Here is an 18,375-nt window from a genome sequence, read left to right as displayed (position 1 = left end):
GTGATACGCAGGCATACGCAGTATACCCACTAAGAAAGCTCCAGGATTTCCATATACCCACTTAAAAATGCCCAATGACACACAACAACATACTTTCCATTATAATTTTGATAGATTTTGAATTTTCAACTGTGTTGTTTTTCTTCACATAGGATAAATAAAGGTATTTCCACCATAACTTTCTGCACAAAAGTGTGTCAGAATGCAGGAAATGAAGTCTTTGACGCTCACAATTTCCCTGGGGGAGGACACCCAGACCCCCTACTATGATATACCCCCCCCAATGTATTGTCAACAGAAACTTACCACCACAACATGTGCTGATTGGTTGTAGGACGTTTAGTATAGAAAGAGAAAGATTGAAGGATGGGGTAGATATGGGAAGTGGCTGCATCAAAGTTCTGTTAGAAACAGCCAGGTGGGAAATGTGCACAGGTTCAAACTAAGCTTTAATTAAATGTATTTATTTATTTATTCATTCTTGTATTAGTGTTGGTCGATTAAAGTGATGACGTTGAACACTCCGCTACAGTAGGTGGCAGCATGCACATTAACCGTCGGTTTGAGGTCCGCCAATAACACCGAGGAAGAAGAAGAAGCTGAGCGATGTATATAAATGGCCGGGTCAGAGCTATCCTTCCTCAGTGGCTGTTGAGACCATGGATGTACCGAGGTAACGGTTGAGACTCAGCTCATCGATGACTGCGAGCTAAAGTGGGAATAATCGTGAGGAAATACATCCCCGGCTTTTTTTTTCCTTCGTACCCATAGACGTTGATGGATAACGAGCATGGGCTTTCTCTCAGTTGAGGGTCGAGTTTAACTCGGTGGAAATCCACCGTAGGAAAAAAATAACTTTAGACTACCTTAACAACGGGTTTGAGGAAGCTTTGGCAGTGCTGATTACAGTGCTGAATTAGGTGAAATGCGGAGCTGCGGTAAGTAATGTTGAACGTTAGAGGATACTTAGACGTTTGTATTTCTCTGACTTAAGTTTTCTGTTTAGCGGAAGCCTACTATTGGCTCAATTTCAATAGTAACGTTACTGTTTCGTTGTGGTATCGCTTGTCAGCGTCCCTGTGTTAACGTTGGCAACATGCTGTCCGTCGGCTGATGGAAACCCCCGAAATGTTTGATATTTGCGGGGTAGACCATATTAGGTCGGTCTACCCCGACGGCTTTAACAGTACCGTATTATATTGGTACTGTTAAAGCCGTTATATTATAGAAACGTACATTCAGTAGTAGTCATGAAGTCTCGTATTCACAGTTTTGGTTTGTGTCCGTGATTGTGTATTGTAAAACGTTAGAGTTACGTTACGCCATTGCTTGGGCTAGCCTCTGTGGATGAGTTATATATAAAAAAAATAAATAAAAAGCCACTCCCCACAGTCATGAAGTGTGAAATAAGCTTTAGACCCCAAACCCGTTTTTGCACCAGGCAGTAAACTTATTAATTTCTGCTTTAAAGTTGGACATTTTTAACACCGACTATGGGGAATGGATTAACTAGCTACATCTGTATGTGGATGGACTCACTTTTGGAGCCAGCCTCAAGTGGCTCTGAAGCGGCCATTCGAGAAATGGCAGTATTGGCACTTTCGCGCTGGGGTTGTTTTAGTGATATAATACCCCCCTTTTCTTTTTTAAACCAAAATTCGCGTGTAAGGGGGCAAAGTCATGTTAAAACCATTTCCCATCCTTCTTCCGCTTTCCAGCCGCAGCCTGTCACTCCCCCCCCCCCGTACTAACGTTACTCGGAGTCGGTACGTAACGTTAGCTCACAATGCCTTGTGTTTCTCCCTCCCGTAACTTATTGTTCATCAGACGTGACATGAGAGGAGGGAGATAAGCTAACGTTAGCCAACCTATTTATAAAATAAATAAATAAATCCATATTTGAATAGTAATTCAGCATTCGAATAGTATTGTTTTTTTTTTTGTTTTTTTTTTAAGTTCTTTAAAAATAAAAAGGAAACTTATTTTGGAGAGAATACAATTACTCTGGGCTGAGTGTTCCTATAGTAACGTTACCAAAAAGGCTCAGGATGCTGCAAATGTTATGAAAATGGCTGGTGGATTTAAGACACAAAATAATAATTTATTGAATATATCAAATTTGAACATGTGGCTTGTTGATCTTTACATTGTTAATTTTCTCCCCTGGCCTGGGACACACATTCATACGGTTTGATAAAGTACTTATTGTACGTTAATTTATCATTGCACTTACAATAAGGAGAGTAGCTGTCCTCAATTTAGGTGTGTGTGTCTGAGAGCGCGTCAGTCGCGGGGGGAACTGAGCAGCAGCTTCAGCGACTTCAGAGTGAAAAATCGTTGCAGCGTACATTGATGTTAAAATGTATACAGGTTGGAAAGACGGTCTGAAATGTTTTGTCTTTCGCTGTACGGTTTGTTGGTAAATGTGAGATGTTGCTTGCGCTTCGTGGTCTTGTTGATCTGTCAGTTACTTGCACCTTTTCTCCAGGTCTGTGATGCGGGTCTCGTGGTCAGTAGGGCAACCTTCCAGGTCAGCATGGTCAGTCAGAAGTTTGCACTTGTTCTAGTTTCTTCGAGCTTTTGGATGGCCGCTAAGATAATGGTCAGTGTAGGTTGCGGACCCGGGTAGCCCTCGGAGCTAATGCTGACGGAGGGGTTGCAAGTTAGCTCGGCACTGCTAACGCCGACACCTTCTTCCATCATAGAGGCAGCTTTACCGTCTTTCTTTGGGGCTGGTTTGTGGGTGGTGGATTTCCCCATTGCAGCATTTCTAGCAGAGCTGCTCATGGTTAAATATTTCCAGTGCAAGTGTGGATTCTAAATGTAATTTGAGCAAGTTAGTGGAGCCACTCGAAAAAGCGTCTACTCCATGCAGTGCTCGGAAGCGCCCCCTTTTTTGTTTACTTTTAATTTAATTGATTTGAGTCGGGGAACAGACACCGTTATGGAACTGATGAGTGGGTAACTGCTTGTACGTGTAAACAACTGAGATTTAGCGAGACAGTCGCTGTAAGAGAAGAGAACTATGAGTGCTTCAGTAGAACTAGTGTAGTTTTAAATATAATCCAGGCAACAAGCCGTTAAAGTAAAGAATAAAACGGTTAAATAAGTTTTTTGCTGGAGCAGCAAACTAGCGTCCGCCACACAGAAGCACCAGAAAAGAGGCAATACGCTTACCGTAAACGTCAGGTCCAGTCCATTGGGGACTAGGGCTGTCTTATCGAATGCTGAAATGTGTTGGCTTACATTAGCAAACCTCGCCCTTCTCGCCTTGGCCTACCTGCATGTGAAAACAAAATGCTTTTGTCATATCTGATAAATGAGTGAGTAAGTGAGTGAGCAACACAAGGCATTGTGAGTCAATTGAGGGCACGGCGCTACAATAGAGAGACAGAGTTACGTTCGTAAAGAGGGAGTGGCAGGCTGAGGTCGGGAATTTTTTTTGGGGGGGGGGGGGGTGTTGGACGTCAGAGTACAGGCTTATCTGCTAATGTTAGCTGCCGACTGTTACCTTGAAACCATCCAGAAAATAGACGGTACCGTAGGGTGATTTAACGTCACTGCTCATTTTACACACAGTTTAACAACAAAACGCTGAGTGGACATTAGTAGCTACATTTTTCATGTTGGTTTTGAGCGGTATGCACCCCCACTAACCTGGAAACCGGTTTTAAATCAGTAACGTTACTACAGCGTGTCGGAGGAATAGACACAGTCTCCTGCAGCGGCGAGTCAGAGGCAGAGGGGCCATCACAGCAGCGTGGCTAACGTTAGCTTCTTGTCTCATCTGGGCTCTGATTAAATTGGGGTCTGGGACAGTAAATTTATCACAATGCTATTTTCCAGTAAACTGTAGCTGTCATATTTCACGGGTGTGAGTGCAGATTTCACGTCGCGGCTTTTATCGCTGTTAATCACTTATTGAGTGAAGTAGTACTCGCCCTGTTGTTCATTTGGTTGCCATAACTTTGCGAGTGATGACGTCCTGTCCCAGTTGCTCTGCTCACCCTAGGGGGAGAGAGAGAGCGGATGAAAGTTTGCTTGAGTTCAGTAGAGCAGACGGCGCTACGAGTTTATGACTTTTCAAACAGCTGAAGGAGCGGTGGTGCGCGGTGTACATAGAGGAAACCCTGTTGTGCGTCTGTCCTATTTCTGAAACACTGCCAATGGGTGTCAGGCTTCCCAAAGCAAAATAACCAAACCTCCCTAGTTGCATTCCTTCTCTTCAAGAATAGCTGGAACTTGAATTTAGTACCACCTCCTGAGCAGCTCCAAAATGTAGGTTTAAGAACTGACCCCCAAAGAGTGGTATGGGGTTGTAACCACAGGGGGAAAGGCCAATACCATTAACTTTTTCCACATCCACATTTCCTTACTCTGCCTTTGATTGGCTAGTAGTCCATGGGTCTTCTACACGGAATGCAGCACAAAGGAAAAAAATAACACTGCCAGTGCGGGTTCGGTAAAGATGGCAAGCTTCATGCTGATTTGGCACACTGATTAACAAGAATATTTTAAATGGCACTTCATTTTTAAAAGGTTGCTGACCCCTTTTGTAGCGAATATGACACCAGCCAACCACTAATTTTCCTTATTTGTTTCCTAGACCTGAGAAGCAAACTGAAGTCATCACTTGAAAGATTGCTCTTTATGCAATGCGATCCGGATTTCCACACAGCCAAGCTGGGGCCCATTCTGTGTTCCAAGACTGGAGTAACGTGGGTGCTCGCCGACTACCACAAGACATCAGTGTTACACCTGTACCAGTTGTTCACCCTGAAGTTGGAAAACAAAACAACATGGTAGCCACTCAGTATCGTGAGGATCTAAGAGTGATTTGCAGTCGAGTTCCGTTGCAGCAAGGCTATCGATCACAGAAACTTTACCACCAACAGGAGTCGCAGGCAACCGTAACAAGCACTGGATTTCAGCACCCAAGACCCTGGGATGGCGCATGTATTTCTCAAAACATGCAAATGAGCAGAAAAGATGACTCAGATTTTTATTCATCATCGGCCTACGAGAACTCTGTAAGACGATCTGATAGTAACAGTGGACAACAAAAGGAATATTCCAAGCAAAATTTCAGTTGCCGTTTCCAGAAAAGGTCAAATTGGAACCATGATACTGGACTGCAGCAACCTTTGAATTGTGCCTTTAAAGACTGTACCAGTTCTGCAGCACTTCAGGGAGACAGACTTGAAGTCCCAGCGCAGACATTTCCTTTGCAAGATCAATGTTCCTCTGTGACTGTGTGCAATAAAAAGACATCTTCGCCTCTGCTGGAAGCCTTACTAAAAGGAAACCCTTCAGAACTGCCTTGGTCATCAGAGGTAACAAATGGCAACATTGACCTCAACACTAAAGCTATTTTTTTAAATAAAGGACACCGCAAATGTCAGCAAGTCAAAGGTTCACCAACTGTTCTAAACTGTGGACAGGCTAGAGCACAGAACCTCGATCATTCAACAGGAACACCTTCCATCCCCTATCAGCAGCAGGTCTCCTCCCGCCGTCTCAGCAGTCAGCCATCCACGGACAAACTCATGTCAGCTGCAAAAACACGACCACTTACAGATGTCGAAATACAGGACGTTCTTGCAGAAAAGCTCATATATTTTAGGTCTATTTTAACTCAGAAAAACATAAATCCTGGACATTCAAATAAGGATTTGGACAGGAACTCCACACTGCGGTCTGGCAGCATCATGCCAAAGGTCGACAGTGTTTCACGTTTTCCTACAACCTCTGCCAAAGATGATGTGGAGAGGCAAAGTCACAACTGGGGTGCCAGTGAGCAGTGCACGGTTGTACAAGCACGTAAAGAGGACAGTTCAAAGGACCGCAAAGTAAATGGCAAGTTAATTCTCAAGTCTAAAGACACAGACGACTGTGCTACATCTGCATCAGAGAAACATTCAACAGGTACACCAGTCGCTGTTGTAGAACATTCTAAATATCCTTTAAAAAATGCATCTGTTGACAAGAGTGCATCAGTAGATGTTGATTTGTGTGTAAAAAAACATTGGGATGCAGCTATGCCTGCAAATGAATATTGCAAACCTGTTTGTTCAGATGACTGTGAAGATGAAACATGTGTCAGAAAAAATTATGAAGGTTTCTATAGTAAATGGTGTGATAAGTACATACAGAATGGCATGACAACCATTCATTATTCATTAACTGCACTGAAGGAGCTCATTCCTAGTCTGGAAAATGTAGAGGACATTGCCGAGATGGAGAACCTTTCTAAAGTCATACTGCAACAATATTGGAATGGGAATATAGATAACATTCATCTCTTTACATCCACAGAATATCCACGAATAATGATGGATGTTGCTGCCACTTGCACAAAGAATGAAGATGAGAGTCCAGTAGTTCTCACAGCAGTGCCTCAGATGACCTGGGATGAACTGACTGAGAAGCAACCGAGTTCACCTGATGTCTCGGAGGATCTTCAAACCAAGTCGAGTTCAGTGGCATCTGAAAAACAAACATTTAAACGCCTGCCGCGCATCAAAAACCAAGATGCAAATACAAAAGAAAAAACCATTGAAGATCGCCAACAGTGCGGTGTTACCTGGAAGGAAGTAAATTCACATTCCCAGCTAAATTCAGCAGTTGATAATATTCAGATTAATAACATAGTATCACTCTATACAAACCAAAGTGAAGGTGCGAGTGAGGATGCAGGTGCTGTGCATTTACAAACTGATTTAAGCACAGCACTTTCTGAAAACAAAGAACTGGTTTTAAAAAATCCGCAGTACGAAGACATTTCAGACGATGACACCTCCCAGCCGGCCACAAAACTCCCAGCGACAGAGCAATTTTTCTCAGCAGGTCCTGAAGACCCACAGTATGAAGATATTACTGAAGATGAAAGTCCACAGATTGAGTCTATGCCGGTGGAGACATCGTCACCTACACAAGTAACTGTACCCAACCATACTCAGTCACCATTTGAAAATGAAGACTATGGACATTTGCAGGGACCGGTTCCAAAGAAGCAGGTTTCACCAGACACAGAAAGACGTGATATAGCACATTGTTCTACTCCTTTTGTTGAAGCTGATGAAACTGGTCCATTATACCCTAAATGTGACAGTGGTCCTTTCTCTGAAGATGAGACTGATGATGATGATGATGACTGGTTATTCATACCTATAACCATATCAGACCTTACATTTGAATCAGATAATGAAGACCAGGATAGCCCAGAAATATATGTGCTAGATGGTGGGGAAACAGGAGACCAAGAAAGACAATGTGACACAAGCCCAACACACTGGCCATCTCTGACACCAGTACCAGCTTCTCCTCCTTCCCAGATCGAGACATTTGACACTCTGGCCAGCTTTATGAAACAAGCATTAGGCAGGAGCACACCTGAACGTGGAATGGACTCTGAGGGAAAACCACAACCAACTGAGAACAGGAGAGAGTCAGTAGACAGCTGTGAAACTGAAGACAGCTGTGATTACTTCTCTGAATTAGGACACAACTATTTGACAGTGTCCACGATGAGGTCAGCACCTCTGCTCTCAGAGACGGATGATTCGGAGGGTGAAGGCAGTGATGGTACAAATATGCCAAGAAGTCCAAACAAGAGCTTGGACAAATCGGCCACGAAAAGCCTTAGATGGACCAATGGACAAAACATTCCAACAGAGGACGACATAATAATACTTGATTCTGAGGATGAAAGTGACCAAAACTGCAAAACAGAAAGTGTTATAATCATCGTCTCTGATACAGACGATGACCAAAACTACCAAACGCCAAGGAGGAACAGCATTTTATCCTCGGGGTCGGACAGTTGGGACGCCCCATGTGTGGAACAAAAACAACAGTCACCTAAAGCTGTGGACAAGGAGTATAGGCCGGCTCAAGAAAAGCTTCTGGAAACCAATCTGTCTGTTGCAAACTCATCGCTGCCACATCCCCGGCCTACACTTCATGATACACAATTAAAAGAAGCGACGCAGGATGCCTGCTCTGACATGTCAGACAGTGGGGAAAAGAGTGGGCAGCCGACTGAAGCTAAATGTGGCTCCGAGAACGTTCAACACAAGACCAACAGACAAAGGACCTCGAAAAAGGACGTTTGTGAGTCAGGGAAAGTGGTTGAAAAAAGCCATTTCAGCAAAAAGAAGGCAAAAACAAAAGGAATACTCTCATCAGGATCAGAAGACCGTGGCGATTCCTTAGGTGCTACGAAAAACAGACCTTTGGCTGAAACTGTGGAACGTCTTCGTGGGACTGCCAACGGAAAGCAGCCTAAAAAACGGTCGTCTGATGATTCTTCAGAGAAGCAGCCCCAGTCTGTGGGCAGGGAGGCAGAGCCTACCCTGGGTCGTAATCCTGTTGTTCCTCGCTTTGTTGCTGAGAAGCCCCTTCAACACAATCACTTCTGGAAGCTTTTTAAAGAAACTGCAGTCTACGGGCAGGGTAAAGATGGATCTCGGTCTCCAGAGACGTTCACAGCATCCAGCAACAATACTGACTCGTACGCGAGTAAAAAAGTGCGATTTGTGCCCACGTCAAAACCTACAAATGCCAAACGCCATGCAACGGAGAACATTCAGGCCAACGTAAAACCCCAAATCTTTTCAAGGCAACATTCCTTGCCGACCTTCAGTAGCTCGTCTTCCACAAGTGACCAACTTTCTGAAGCCAGACAGAGCTCGGCCTCCTCGAGAGATTTTTCTCGGTCCATCAGTCTTCCTACAGCTAAGCAGAGCACAGCTATTCCCAAACACGTGTCTCCATCCAGCTTCCAGCGGTCTTGCTCTCACAGCAACCCCTCAACTTTCAACCCCCCTGACAGTCCCGCAAACGGTCCGTCATCTTCTAGAACCGTGCATAGTTTAAGAAATAAACGAGCAAAAGAAATCTGGAGGAAGAGCTATATCCCAACCAGGAAAGACAAAAAAACTAGTCCGGGGATGAAGGAAGACTTGAGGACCACCACAAATAATTTGAAGAGGGCAGCTAGACCAGATCCTAGACGGAGGCAAAAGTCCCAAAAGTCTTCAACCCCCCTGATGAAGAAGTCCAAGATTGAGGCCATAGAGATGACAAAGGCCGCAGGTCGCGATCCCCCTGGAGAACAAAGTGTGTTCTTTTTGAAGTCTCTAAAATGTTTTTTTTTAAAATGTCCTTAATAAATTCCAACAGTCAAATGATTATAGGAGTAGTACTTTTTAATGTGACTAATTAAAATCCATGTTCCTAACCCTTATTTGTACAATAGGAAGCTTTGTGGGTGATCATTACAAGTGGTCAGAGAAGCCAACCGTGGCAAAGCCAACAAAAGGTGATACATTTTCCCCATCATGGTTATGGTCCATGTATATTATCAATTTTTTTTTTCTTTTTTTTTTTTACAGCCAAGCAATGTACTATGCAATTTCACTGGGTTTTTGTTGTTTCTGAGATGCAGGTGTAATTCTTTTTTTTTTTTCTGCTTTCTCCTGCTATTTCTCATTGCAGGTTCCAGCAGGGAGGGAATAAGGTATAGACCCGCTCCAAAACCCCGTCGGTGAGCAGAAGGTTCCCGGTTCTGTGAATCTGTCTCCAGTTAGTTTTCACTCCCAAAGTGACAGGTGGTTGATCGGCAAAAAAACAAGTTACTGGTTAAATCTTTTCATTTTCCATAGCATTTTCTGTATTGTAACTGTTTGTGTGTATGTGTATACTGTTTACTATTCTATTAACTGTTTGGGGTAACGGCATTGTTTTTGAATGTCTTGTGTCAACGGGAAACAAATGTTCTTTTTACGAGCTACCTCAAAATTGTATTAAAATTCAGCGTTACGTTAAATCTTTTTCATCTTAAACTTGAAACTTAACAGATATTTTGATCCTTTTTTTAATATGTCATTTCTGGATATTGTTTTTTTTGTACTTTCATAAACTATAGCCAATGTATCACTTTTTAAAACGGTAATGTGTCATAAAGTCATAACTGGATTCATTGCTGTTTGTCTTGTGTGCTCTTCTGCTTCACCATTAGAGGGAAACATTGCACAATACATCGCATAAACCATTTAAAATTATACACAGTAGTGTATGTGTTAAACCATATGTTGTAACCTGGTAACATGCAAAATGTTGGCTCCATATTATTACGTTTGTGTCATACAGTTCAGCAGCTGTGATAATAGAAAGTGGTGAAAACTAGAGGATGGATACCCAAACCGAACCCGATGGTACCCGACGGGCCAGGCCGGGTTCGGACAGATATTTAGAAATGATGTTCGGGTCGGGCTCGGTCACATCAGCGTGATAAGGCATTGAACATTTTAAATTTAAAAAAGCTTATTATGTAGGTGTGCCCCTGTGTTAACGTGCACTTGTTGCCCTGTGTGAGCTCTGTTGACATTTATAAAAAATAAGGCTTCGGTCAACAGTCTTTTAAGTCTTCAATCTTTACGCAAAGAAGGTTCAGTACAGAGGAGTCTGAGAGAACAAACAAAGGAACTAGAAAGCAGATGGTGTTTATGTACTTCTGTTGCTGGACAGAAAAGGCCTGGTTGTGACAGAACTGCAAGGTCAAGGAAAGGTTAGGGGCAGGCTGATTTGAACCAGCTCTGTGGTTATCAAAGACTTGTGGTGTGAGCAGGGTCAAAAGTGCATGCATGCGTCAGTACATTCTGTCTAGACATTTGTATAATGTAGAAACAGATTAATACATTTCCATTACAAACCAGTCCAGCGTCCACGTCGTCGAAATAGCAAATGCACCTGCGCCCATCTGTGCGCCCACGAGCGTGCTGGTCTTACAGGGAGGTGTGTTCAGGTGCATTCTGGGAGTATTTCTATCTTGAGGCAGCGGGAAATGATCGTGCCATTGACAAACAAAAACTAGGTCTGAAGTCAGTAACGCAGCATTTCATTGTTATTTTAATAGCAAATTAGTAACGTGCCTAGACTCGTGCACAGCGCTTCACACCGTGCGCCGGGCCCTTACTGTATAGATTTTCACAATGGAATAATTATCATCTGCATGGATTAGGGGGTTAGGAACGTACCAAAGTTACCCCTGAATGTCTACAATCGTATTCATGTTTCTCTTAAGGTTCACAGCTAGGGGAGCTTTGTTACTTTGTCAATTTTACCAGACTGATCCCAGTTTTGGGATAAATTAATAGATAATAATATATTAAACGTTTTTATTATGTATTCTGTGTGAATTGATGCTTTGAGGTTAAAAAAACCCTCAAATGTAGAAGTACCATATAAGATACCACTGAATATTCACCTTGAACATTGAAAAATAAAGCCCCCTTTAAGAATAATGGGTAACTGGCATGCTGTTTGGTACATTTTCAAGTGTTTTAGCTTTTAAAGGCGTCTTAAACCATCCTGAAGTCTCAGTTTTAGAGTAAGGTTGTTTTGGAATCTTTTTGACTGTTAAACTAGAACCAGCAGGCGTTAAAGTTTGAGACAGACGCCAGCAGGGCAGACGTCGCTCGCAAAACAATGTCTGAAAAATGAGTTTAATGACGGAGCTGGTCTGACCATGGAGATGCAAGAAATATGTGGATTGGAAAAGAAACCGAACCAAGAGAAACCACTCCAAGTTTACAAACTCATCAACTATAAGGTAAAAAAAATGAATAAATGGACTTGGCTTAATATGTGGAAAAGGCAGGGAAAAGGCACAGTAAATAGGCCTGTACTGTTACAAACTCTATCTGTATTAGGCTATTGAAATGAAACATGGTCCAACACATGAGGGCAAATCCATCCTAACTGAGTTTAACAATCTTTATTAATGATGAAATACATTAACACTAGAATGTTCTACTGATGTGAATTATGAAGTATGTGTGTGTGTGTGTGTGTGTGTGTGTGTGTGTCAGCCAGTTGTCACAGCACATAGCAGAGACAAACTGTCTAATGCAGGACAGCCCAACAGCTGCTCAGGACACATTTTCACTAGAATGTCTTCAATGTTGTGGAAGTTTCTGTACAGCAGGGGAAGTAAAGATGTCTTTGGCAATAAAGATGAGGAAAATCAAACTGTCTTTGTTTGTTTTATTACTTTCAGGCAGAAACAACACTTTCACACAATGCAATGTGGAAGAGTCACAAGTATTGCTCGCGAGCGGATAGCTGGTTTCACCACACTGTTGCAGAGTGCAGTAAAAGAGCTCTTCCAAATGCATGAAGAATTTCAGCATCCTTTATACACAGAAAGAAGATCACTCAAAGACGGCCAACGGTCCCTCATACCTAGATAACAGGAAACTTCTAAGCGCGCCTGTGTCTAGGTGTGATAATGTCTCGCTGCCATCCTGTCTTCATGATCTTGGGTCAAACCACAGAACAAGCAGTGCCTGTTTTGCAGGTGCTGACGCGACAAAAAGAACAGTTTTCCGTTTGCTCTTAGTAACCGTTTTCAATACGACAGTGTTCATGTGTTCTTGTTACAAGTAAGCAAAATTTCATAATTATAGAATGTTCCATTACAGTGACGTATAGTCCGGTGTATGGTCCGGCTTATGGTCCGGCGTATGGTCCGGCGTATGGTCCGGTGTAGGGTCAGGCGTATAGTCCGGCGTATGGTCCGGCGTATGGTCCGGCGTATGGTCCGGTGTAGGGTCCGGCGTAGGGTCCGGCGTAGGGTCCGGCGTAGGGTCCGGCGTAGGGTCCGCGTATGGTCGGCGTATGGTCCGGGCGTATGGTCCGGCGTATGGTCCGGCGTATGGTCCGGCGTAGGGTCCGGCGTATGGTCCCGGCGTATGGTCCGGCGTAGGGTCAGGCGTATAGTCCGGCGTATGGTCCGGCGTATGGTCCGGCGTAGGGTCAGGCGTATAGTCCGGCGTATGGTCCGGCGTATGGTCCGGTGTAGGGTCCGGCGTATGGTCCGTGTCTCCACATACCTACGTACGTAGCCATGGCGCCGATTTAACACAGGAGCATAAATCGGCCTTTAGTCTGGTTTGGATCTGTGAGATAACCACACCCCCTTCATTTGAATACGATAAATGGAAATAAAAAGAGAGTGAAATAAATAAAATAAGTAATAAATAAATGGCCTTAGGAAATCCCCTGAAGTCCCCTGAAAGAAAGAAAAAGTAGTTTTGAAAAGCGTTATTTATTAAATAAAAACCTATTTATTTATTGAACTATGTTGTAGTATATCATGATGTATCTCATGATGTATATATTTATTATATTATATTATATTATATATGAAAACGTGGCCAATTCTGGTTTAGTGTACTGAAAAGTGAACGCCTCTAAACAGCTGAATAGTTTAAGGAAGAGAGAGCGGTGATTGAAGTTATTAGAAGTCTTCCTGAAAGAATTTTGCGCTGAGCTCCATATGCGATGACGTGACCTCACCGAGTTGACGATGTCTTTGAGGGCACGAAACCCGGACAGCACCGGGAAGACGTGTTCTGTGCCGTCGGCCATTTCAGCAAGCTGAGACAAAAATGAAAAGTTGACCTACCTTATATATCAACAGTTCACACTTCAGTGCCCATTTCTTGCTGCCTCTCTGGGAGGTTGTCTGCTCGTTTGGGTTCAGTGCATTAGCAGCGTCTAGGGAGGCTGGTAATGGGAAATGAAAGCTCTGGACAGCTGGCGGAAGCTTTCAGCTCCTGCTTTAATGACTGCAGAACAGAAGGCTTGCGTGTAAATATTGACTAATGGTGTTTTTCCATTACATGGTACCTGCTTGACTCGCCTCGACTCTACTCGTCCGTTTTCCATTGCGGATTTTAGTTCCGCCTCAGCGTGGCTGGTCGTCATAGCTGCGCCGCAGTAAACTGCCGTGACCTAACGCGACACACACACAGAACATGGAAGGTGTGTTTGAGAAGACACATTTTGTTTCAAATGAAGCTGGAGGCAGCAAAAATAAACACAGCTGGCTAAACTATTTAAAAATGGCGGGTTTGTTCAGGACACCCCCCTCTGTCGCTTTCACATCACCTTTTGGTATCGCCTCAGCTCGCTTGGAACCTCGACTGAGGTGGTACTAAAAAAAGTACCTGTTAGTAGGTACCAGGGACTTTTTTTTCGTAATGGAAAACCAAAAAAGGCGAGTAGAGTCGAGGAGAGTCGAGCAGGTACCATGTGATGGAAAAGCGCCATTAGAGAGTGATGTATTACTTCCCCACTCAGACCACAAAGTACACTGGGTCAGTAACCGAGCAGAGAAACCCTTGCACCTGCTGACTACTGAAGACTTTCCCAGTCAGGAGTTATGTCATTTTGAAGCCATTCAGATATGCTTATGAATACTTATTATACATATCATATATTATAGAGCGAGAGAGAGAGAGAGAGAGGTAGAATACCTTATTTTCTCTAATTTAATAAAATACAGCATGTCCCTTACCCACTGCGCAAACGTTGGGGGATCTTGGACAATCTTTCCACCTGATCAAGATTTGTCGTCGGGCTATCAGTGTGGCAAACGACAGAAGTCTTAGTTTATTATTATTTAAAAGAAAGTTGTGTTAACACTCCAAACAATGCAAGAAAAGCCAATGGTCCTAGGTGTTCATCAGTGGTTCTGGAAAACATATCAAATATCAGTTTCCAATAATCAAACAACTTAGGACAATCCCAAAACATGTGAATTAGAGTAGCTTGGTGTAGCTTGCAACGATCACACATAGGGTCCATATTGGGCGTAAACTGTGATAGCTTAACCTTAACCTGGATAATTTGAAACTGTATAACAGTATGTTTCATACATATTGAAGATGAGTGTATTCCCCCTATCATCTTTGACCAAAGGGAGTCTGAGATTTCAGTACTCAGATCTACTTCCCACTGGTCTCTGAGGGAATTAAGGCTGGTCATTTTTCCTGACAGGTGCTGGTCATATAATTAGAATATCATGAAAAAGTTGATTTATTTCAGTAATTCCATTCACAAAGTGAAATTTGTATATTATATTCATTCATCACACAGAGTGATATATTTCAAATGTTCATTTCTTTTAATTGTGATGATTATAACTGACAACTAATGAAAACCCCAAATTCAATATCTCAGAAAATTAGAATATTACTTAAGACCAATACAAAAAAGGATTTTTAGAAATGTTGGAAATGTATGAAAAGTATGAGCATGTACTGCACTCAATACTTAGTTGGGGCTCCTTTTGCCTGAATTACTGCAGCAATGCTGCGTGGCATGGAGTCGATCAGTCTGTGGCACTGCTCAGGTGTTAGGAGAGCCCAGGTTGCTCTGATAGTGGCCTTCAGCTCTTCTGCATTGTTGGGTCTGGCCTATTGCATCATCCTCTTCACAATACCCCATAGATTTTCTATAGGGTTAAGGTCAGGCCAGTTTGCTGGCCAATTAAGAACAGGGATACCATGGTCCTTAAACCAGGTACTGGTAGCTTTGGCACTGTGTGCAGGTGCCAAGTCCTGTTGGAAAATGAAATCTGCATCTCCATAAAGTTGGTCAGCAGCAGGAAGCATGAAGTGCTCTAAAACTTCCTGGTAGACGGCTACGTTGGACCCTGGACCTCAGAAAAACACAGTGGACCAACACCAGCAGATGACATGGCACCCCAAACCATCACTGACTGTGGAAACTTTACACTGGACTTCAAGCAACGGGGATTCTGTGCCTCTCCTCTCTTCCTCCAGACTCTGGGACCTTGATTTCCAAAGGAAATGCAAAATGTACTTTCATCAGAGAACATAACTTTGGACCACTCAGCAGCAGTCCAGTCCTTTTTGTCTTTAGTCCAGGCGGGACGCTTCTGACGCTGTGTCTTGTTCAGGAGTGGCTTGACACAAGGAATGGGACAGCTGAAACCCATGTCTTCCATACGTCTGTGCGTGGTGGTTCTTGAAGCACTGACTCCAGCTGCAGTCCACTCTTTGTGAATCCCCCACATTTTTTTAATGGGTTTTGTTTCACAATCCTCTCCAGGGTGCGGTTATCCTTATTGCTTGTACATTTTTTTTCTACCACATCTTTTCCCTTCCCTTCCCCTCTCTATTAATGTGCTTGGACACAGAGCTCTGTGAACAGCCAGCCTCTTTAGCAATGACCTTTTGTGTCTTGCCCTCCTTGTGCAAGGTGTCAATGGTCGTCTTTTGGACAGCTGTCCAATCAGCAGTCTTCCCCATGGTTGTGTAGCCTACAGAACTAGACTGAGAGACCGTTTAAAGGCCTTTGCAGGTGTTTTGAGTTAATCAGCTGATTAGAGTGTGGTACCAGGTGTCTTCAATATTCAACCTTGTCACAATATTCTAATTTTCTGAGATACTGAATTTGGGGTTTTCATTAGTTGTCAGTTCTAATCATCAAAAGTAAAAGAAATAAACACTTGAAATATATCAGTCTGTGTGGAATGAATGTATACATTATACAAGTTTCACTTTGTGAATGGAATTACTGAAATAAATCAACTTTTTCATGATATTCTAATTATATGACCAGCACCTGTATATTTCACCTATCTTTACCTTTCTGGATGAAGTAATGTCATTGATTGAAATCTAGGAGTGTCTCTGGAGGCTGTGGGGGAAAGTGAGCTATATTTGAGGTTAAGAAGCTACGGATCTGTAGGTATCTAAAAAAAATGCAACCTGGGAATGTTGAACTTCTCAACTATCTGGTCAAAAGAGGCGAATAAACCATTCACGTACATGCTTCTAAATGAACAGACACCCTGTTTGTGCCATGTACTGAATACGGCATCCGTCATAGATGGCAGGAATGACAGGTTTTTCACAATGGGAGCAAGTAATGACAATTTACTGATCTCCAAAGATCAGTCTGAATTGTTTCCATATTTTCAAAGAATGAACAACAACTGGGTTAGAAGTATATTTGGTTATAGGCTCAGAGCATGGCAGCCCTGAGCATAATAAGGCAAACAATGAGGTATCTTTACAAGAGTCTCTCTCTAGAAGTAACCAATCAGGTACGGCTGTTGCATCGTCCTTCTCCATCCAATAGGAAATCATTTTAATATTTGCTGCCCAGTAGTAATACTGAAAATGTGGCAAACCAAGACCTCCCTGCTGCTTAGGTCTCTGCAGTATAGCTTTGCGTATACGTGGATTCTTTTTATTCCAAATAAAGGAAGAAAGCTTCCTGTCTAGGGAAATAAAAAATGATTTAGTTAGGAAAACTGGCACACACTGAAACATATAAAGAAGCTTGGGTAGTGTGTTCATTTTAATGGCGTTAATTCTGCCTGCCAAAGACAAGGGTAACAGATCCCATCGATCAATGTCTACCTTTAGAGAAGACAGGCGAGGGTTGTGGGCTGTGTTTAATGTGTCTCATTTCAACTTTAGCTTTAGACATTAGCCACTGGAGCTGAAAACGACTGAGACAAGTGTGTGCGTGTGTGTGTGTGTGTGTGTGTGTGTGTTCATGTGTGCGTTATGTGCGCCTCACGTCATAACGACTATAAGCAGTTAAAGTTAGCAGCTGTCAGTGTAGTATCTGACGATTTACACTTTGACTTGTAATATGTTATTGAGGTCATGGTGAGAGAGTTGGAGCCCTGTACATGAGAGAAGATGTAGATGTTGGGTCTGGGAGATAACAGGAAAGGGGCCCTGATAAGTATATGTCCTGGTAAATATGTATTCTGTCATTCTACAGCTAAATAACAAGTTTAGACACAGTTAACCTATGACCTTGGAGAGGCCTACAGGAAACCCATGTTTAACAGTGTGACAGTGTGATAGTGTGACGGCATGCAGCGCTGCGAAAAGGAGGAACCTGAAGATGATAAGAGAGAAGGGCAGAGAATAGGTCGGGGTCAAACTCCGAGTAGACTTGTTGGTGTCAGGGCCAGAGAGAATTGTCTTGAAGGAAATCTGAACCTTATGCCTAAGTTGTTGTGACTTGCAATATTATTACTACAGATTTGTGACTTACTCTGAGATAATCCTGAGTATTTCTGAGGCCTGTACTACGAATCCAGATCAACATGCCCTGGATTTATTTCAGTTACCCGGCTTCACCTAACCTAACAACCGCGGTCAACAACTAGTTCAATCAACCCAGGGTTTCCCAATCCAGCGTAGAGCTTAGATCTGGCCCAAAAAATCAAGCCCGACCCAACCCGAGCCCGTGCACGTTGTGTCCGAGACCGGCCCGACCCGACACATTAACTGGAATTATGAGCCCGAGCCCGATTTCAACCCGACACTTTTTTAATACGTGGGCCGTTATAACTGACGTTCTCAACTACAATTCAGAGTTGTTTGAACTCAACGCATTTCTCTGTGAGGGCTTGCTTCACCCTCATGCTTGGAGAAGTAACAGAAGAGGACGTTGGCTGACTATCATCTTTTCTGCTACGGCGAGCCTGCTTCATGTGTCTGTTCATCATCCAAGTCCCTGTTTTATCTGCTG

At 43.1% G+C, this 18,375-nt stretch overlaps 1 protein-coding gene across 2 annotated transcripts; it reads left to right on the top strand.

Moving 5' to 3' along the window:
* Positions 1–627: 627 nt before the first annotated feature.
* Positions 628–9,978, top strand: LOC144537692 (uncharacterized). Of its 2 annotated transcripts, XM_078281512.1 has the most exons (5): positions 628–938; positions 4,607–5,925; positions 6,316–9,120; positions 9,260–9,322; positions 9,499–9,978. In XM_078281512.1, exons 2-5 carry the CDS (start codon positions 4,656–4,658, stop codon positions 9,549–9,551), a joined length of 4,191 nt encoding a protein of 1,396 aa, XP_078137638.1. In that variant the 5' UTR covers positions 628–938; positions 4,607–4,655; the 3' UTR covers positions 9,552–9,978. The 2 variants fall into 2 exon arrangements, with proteins under 2 accessions (XP_078137638.1, XP_078137637.1); XM_078281511.1 differs by having other exon boundaries at positions 4,607–9,120.
* Positions 9,979–18,375: the final 8,397 nt, after the last annotated feature.

Source organism: Sander vitreus, chromosome 23 (genome assembly GCF_031162955.1).
Source record: "Sander vitreus isolate 19-12246 chromosome 23, sanVit1, whole genome shotgun sequence".
Classification (NCBI taxonomy): domain Eukaryota; kingdom Metazoa; phylum Chordata; class Actinopteri; order Perciformes; family Percidae; genus Sander; species Sander vitreus.
Note: the sequence above shows the minus strand (reverse complement) of the source record. Positions and strands in the feature narration are given on the sequence as shown.

Bases quoted from the DNA above. Each gene is read 5' to 3' on its own strand.
- LOC144537692 (XM_078281511.1), top strand. From the start codon at position 4,656: ATGCGATCCGGATTTCCACACAGCCAAGCTGGGGCCCATTCTGTGTTC. The intron at 9,121-9,259 runs GTGTGTTCTTTT...TTTGTACAATAG, and splicing joins CGATCCCCCTGGAGAACAAA to GAAGCTTTGTGGGTGATCAT. The intron at 9,323-9,498 runs GTGATACATTTT...TTCTCATTGCAG, and splicing joins CGTGGCAAAGCCAACAAAAG to GTTCCAGCAGGGAGGGAATA.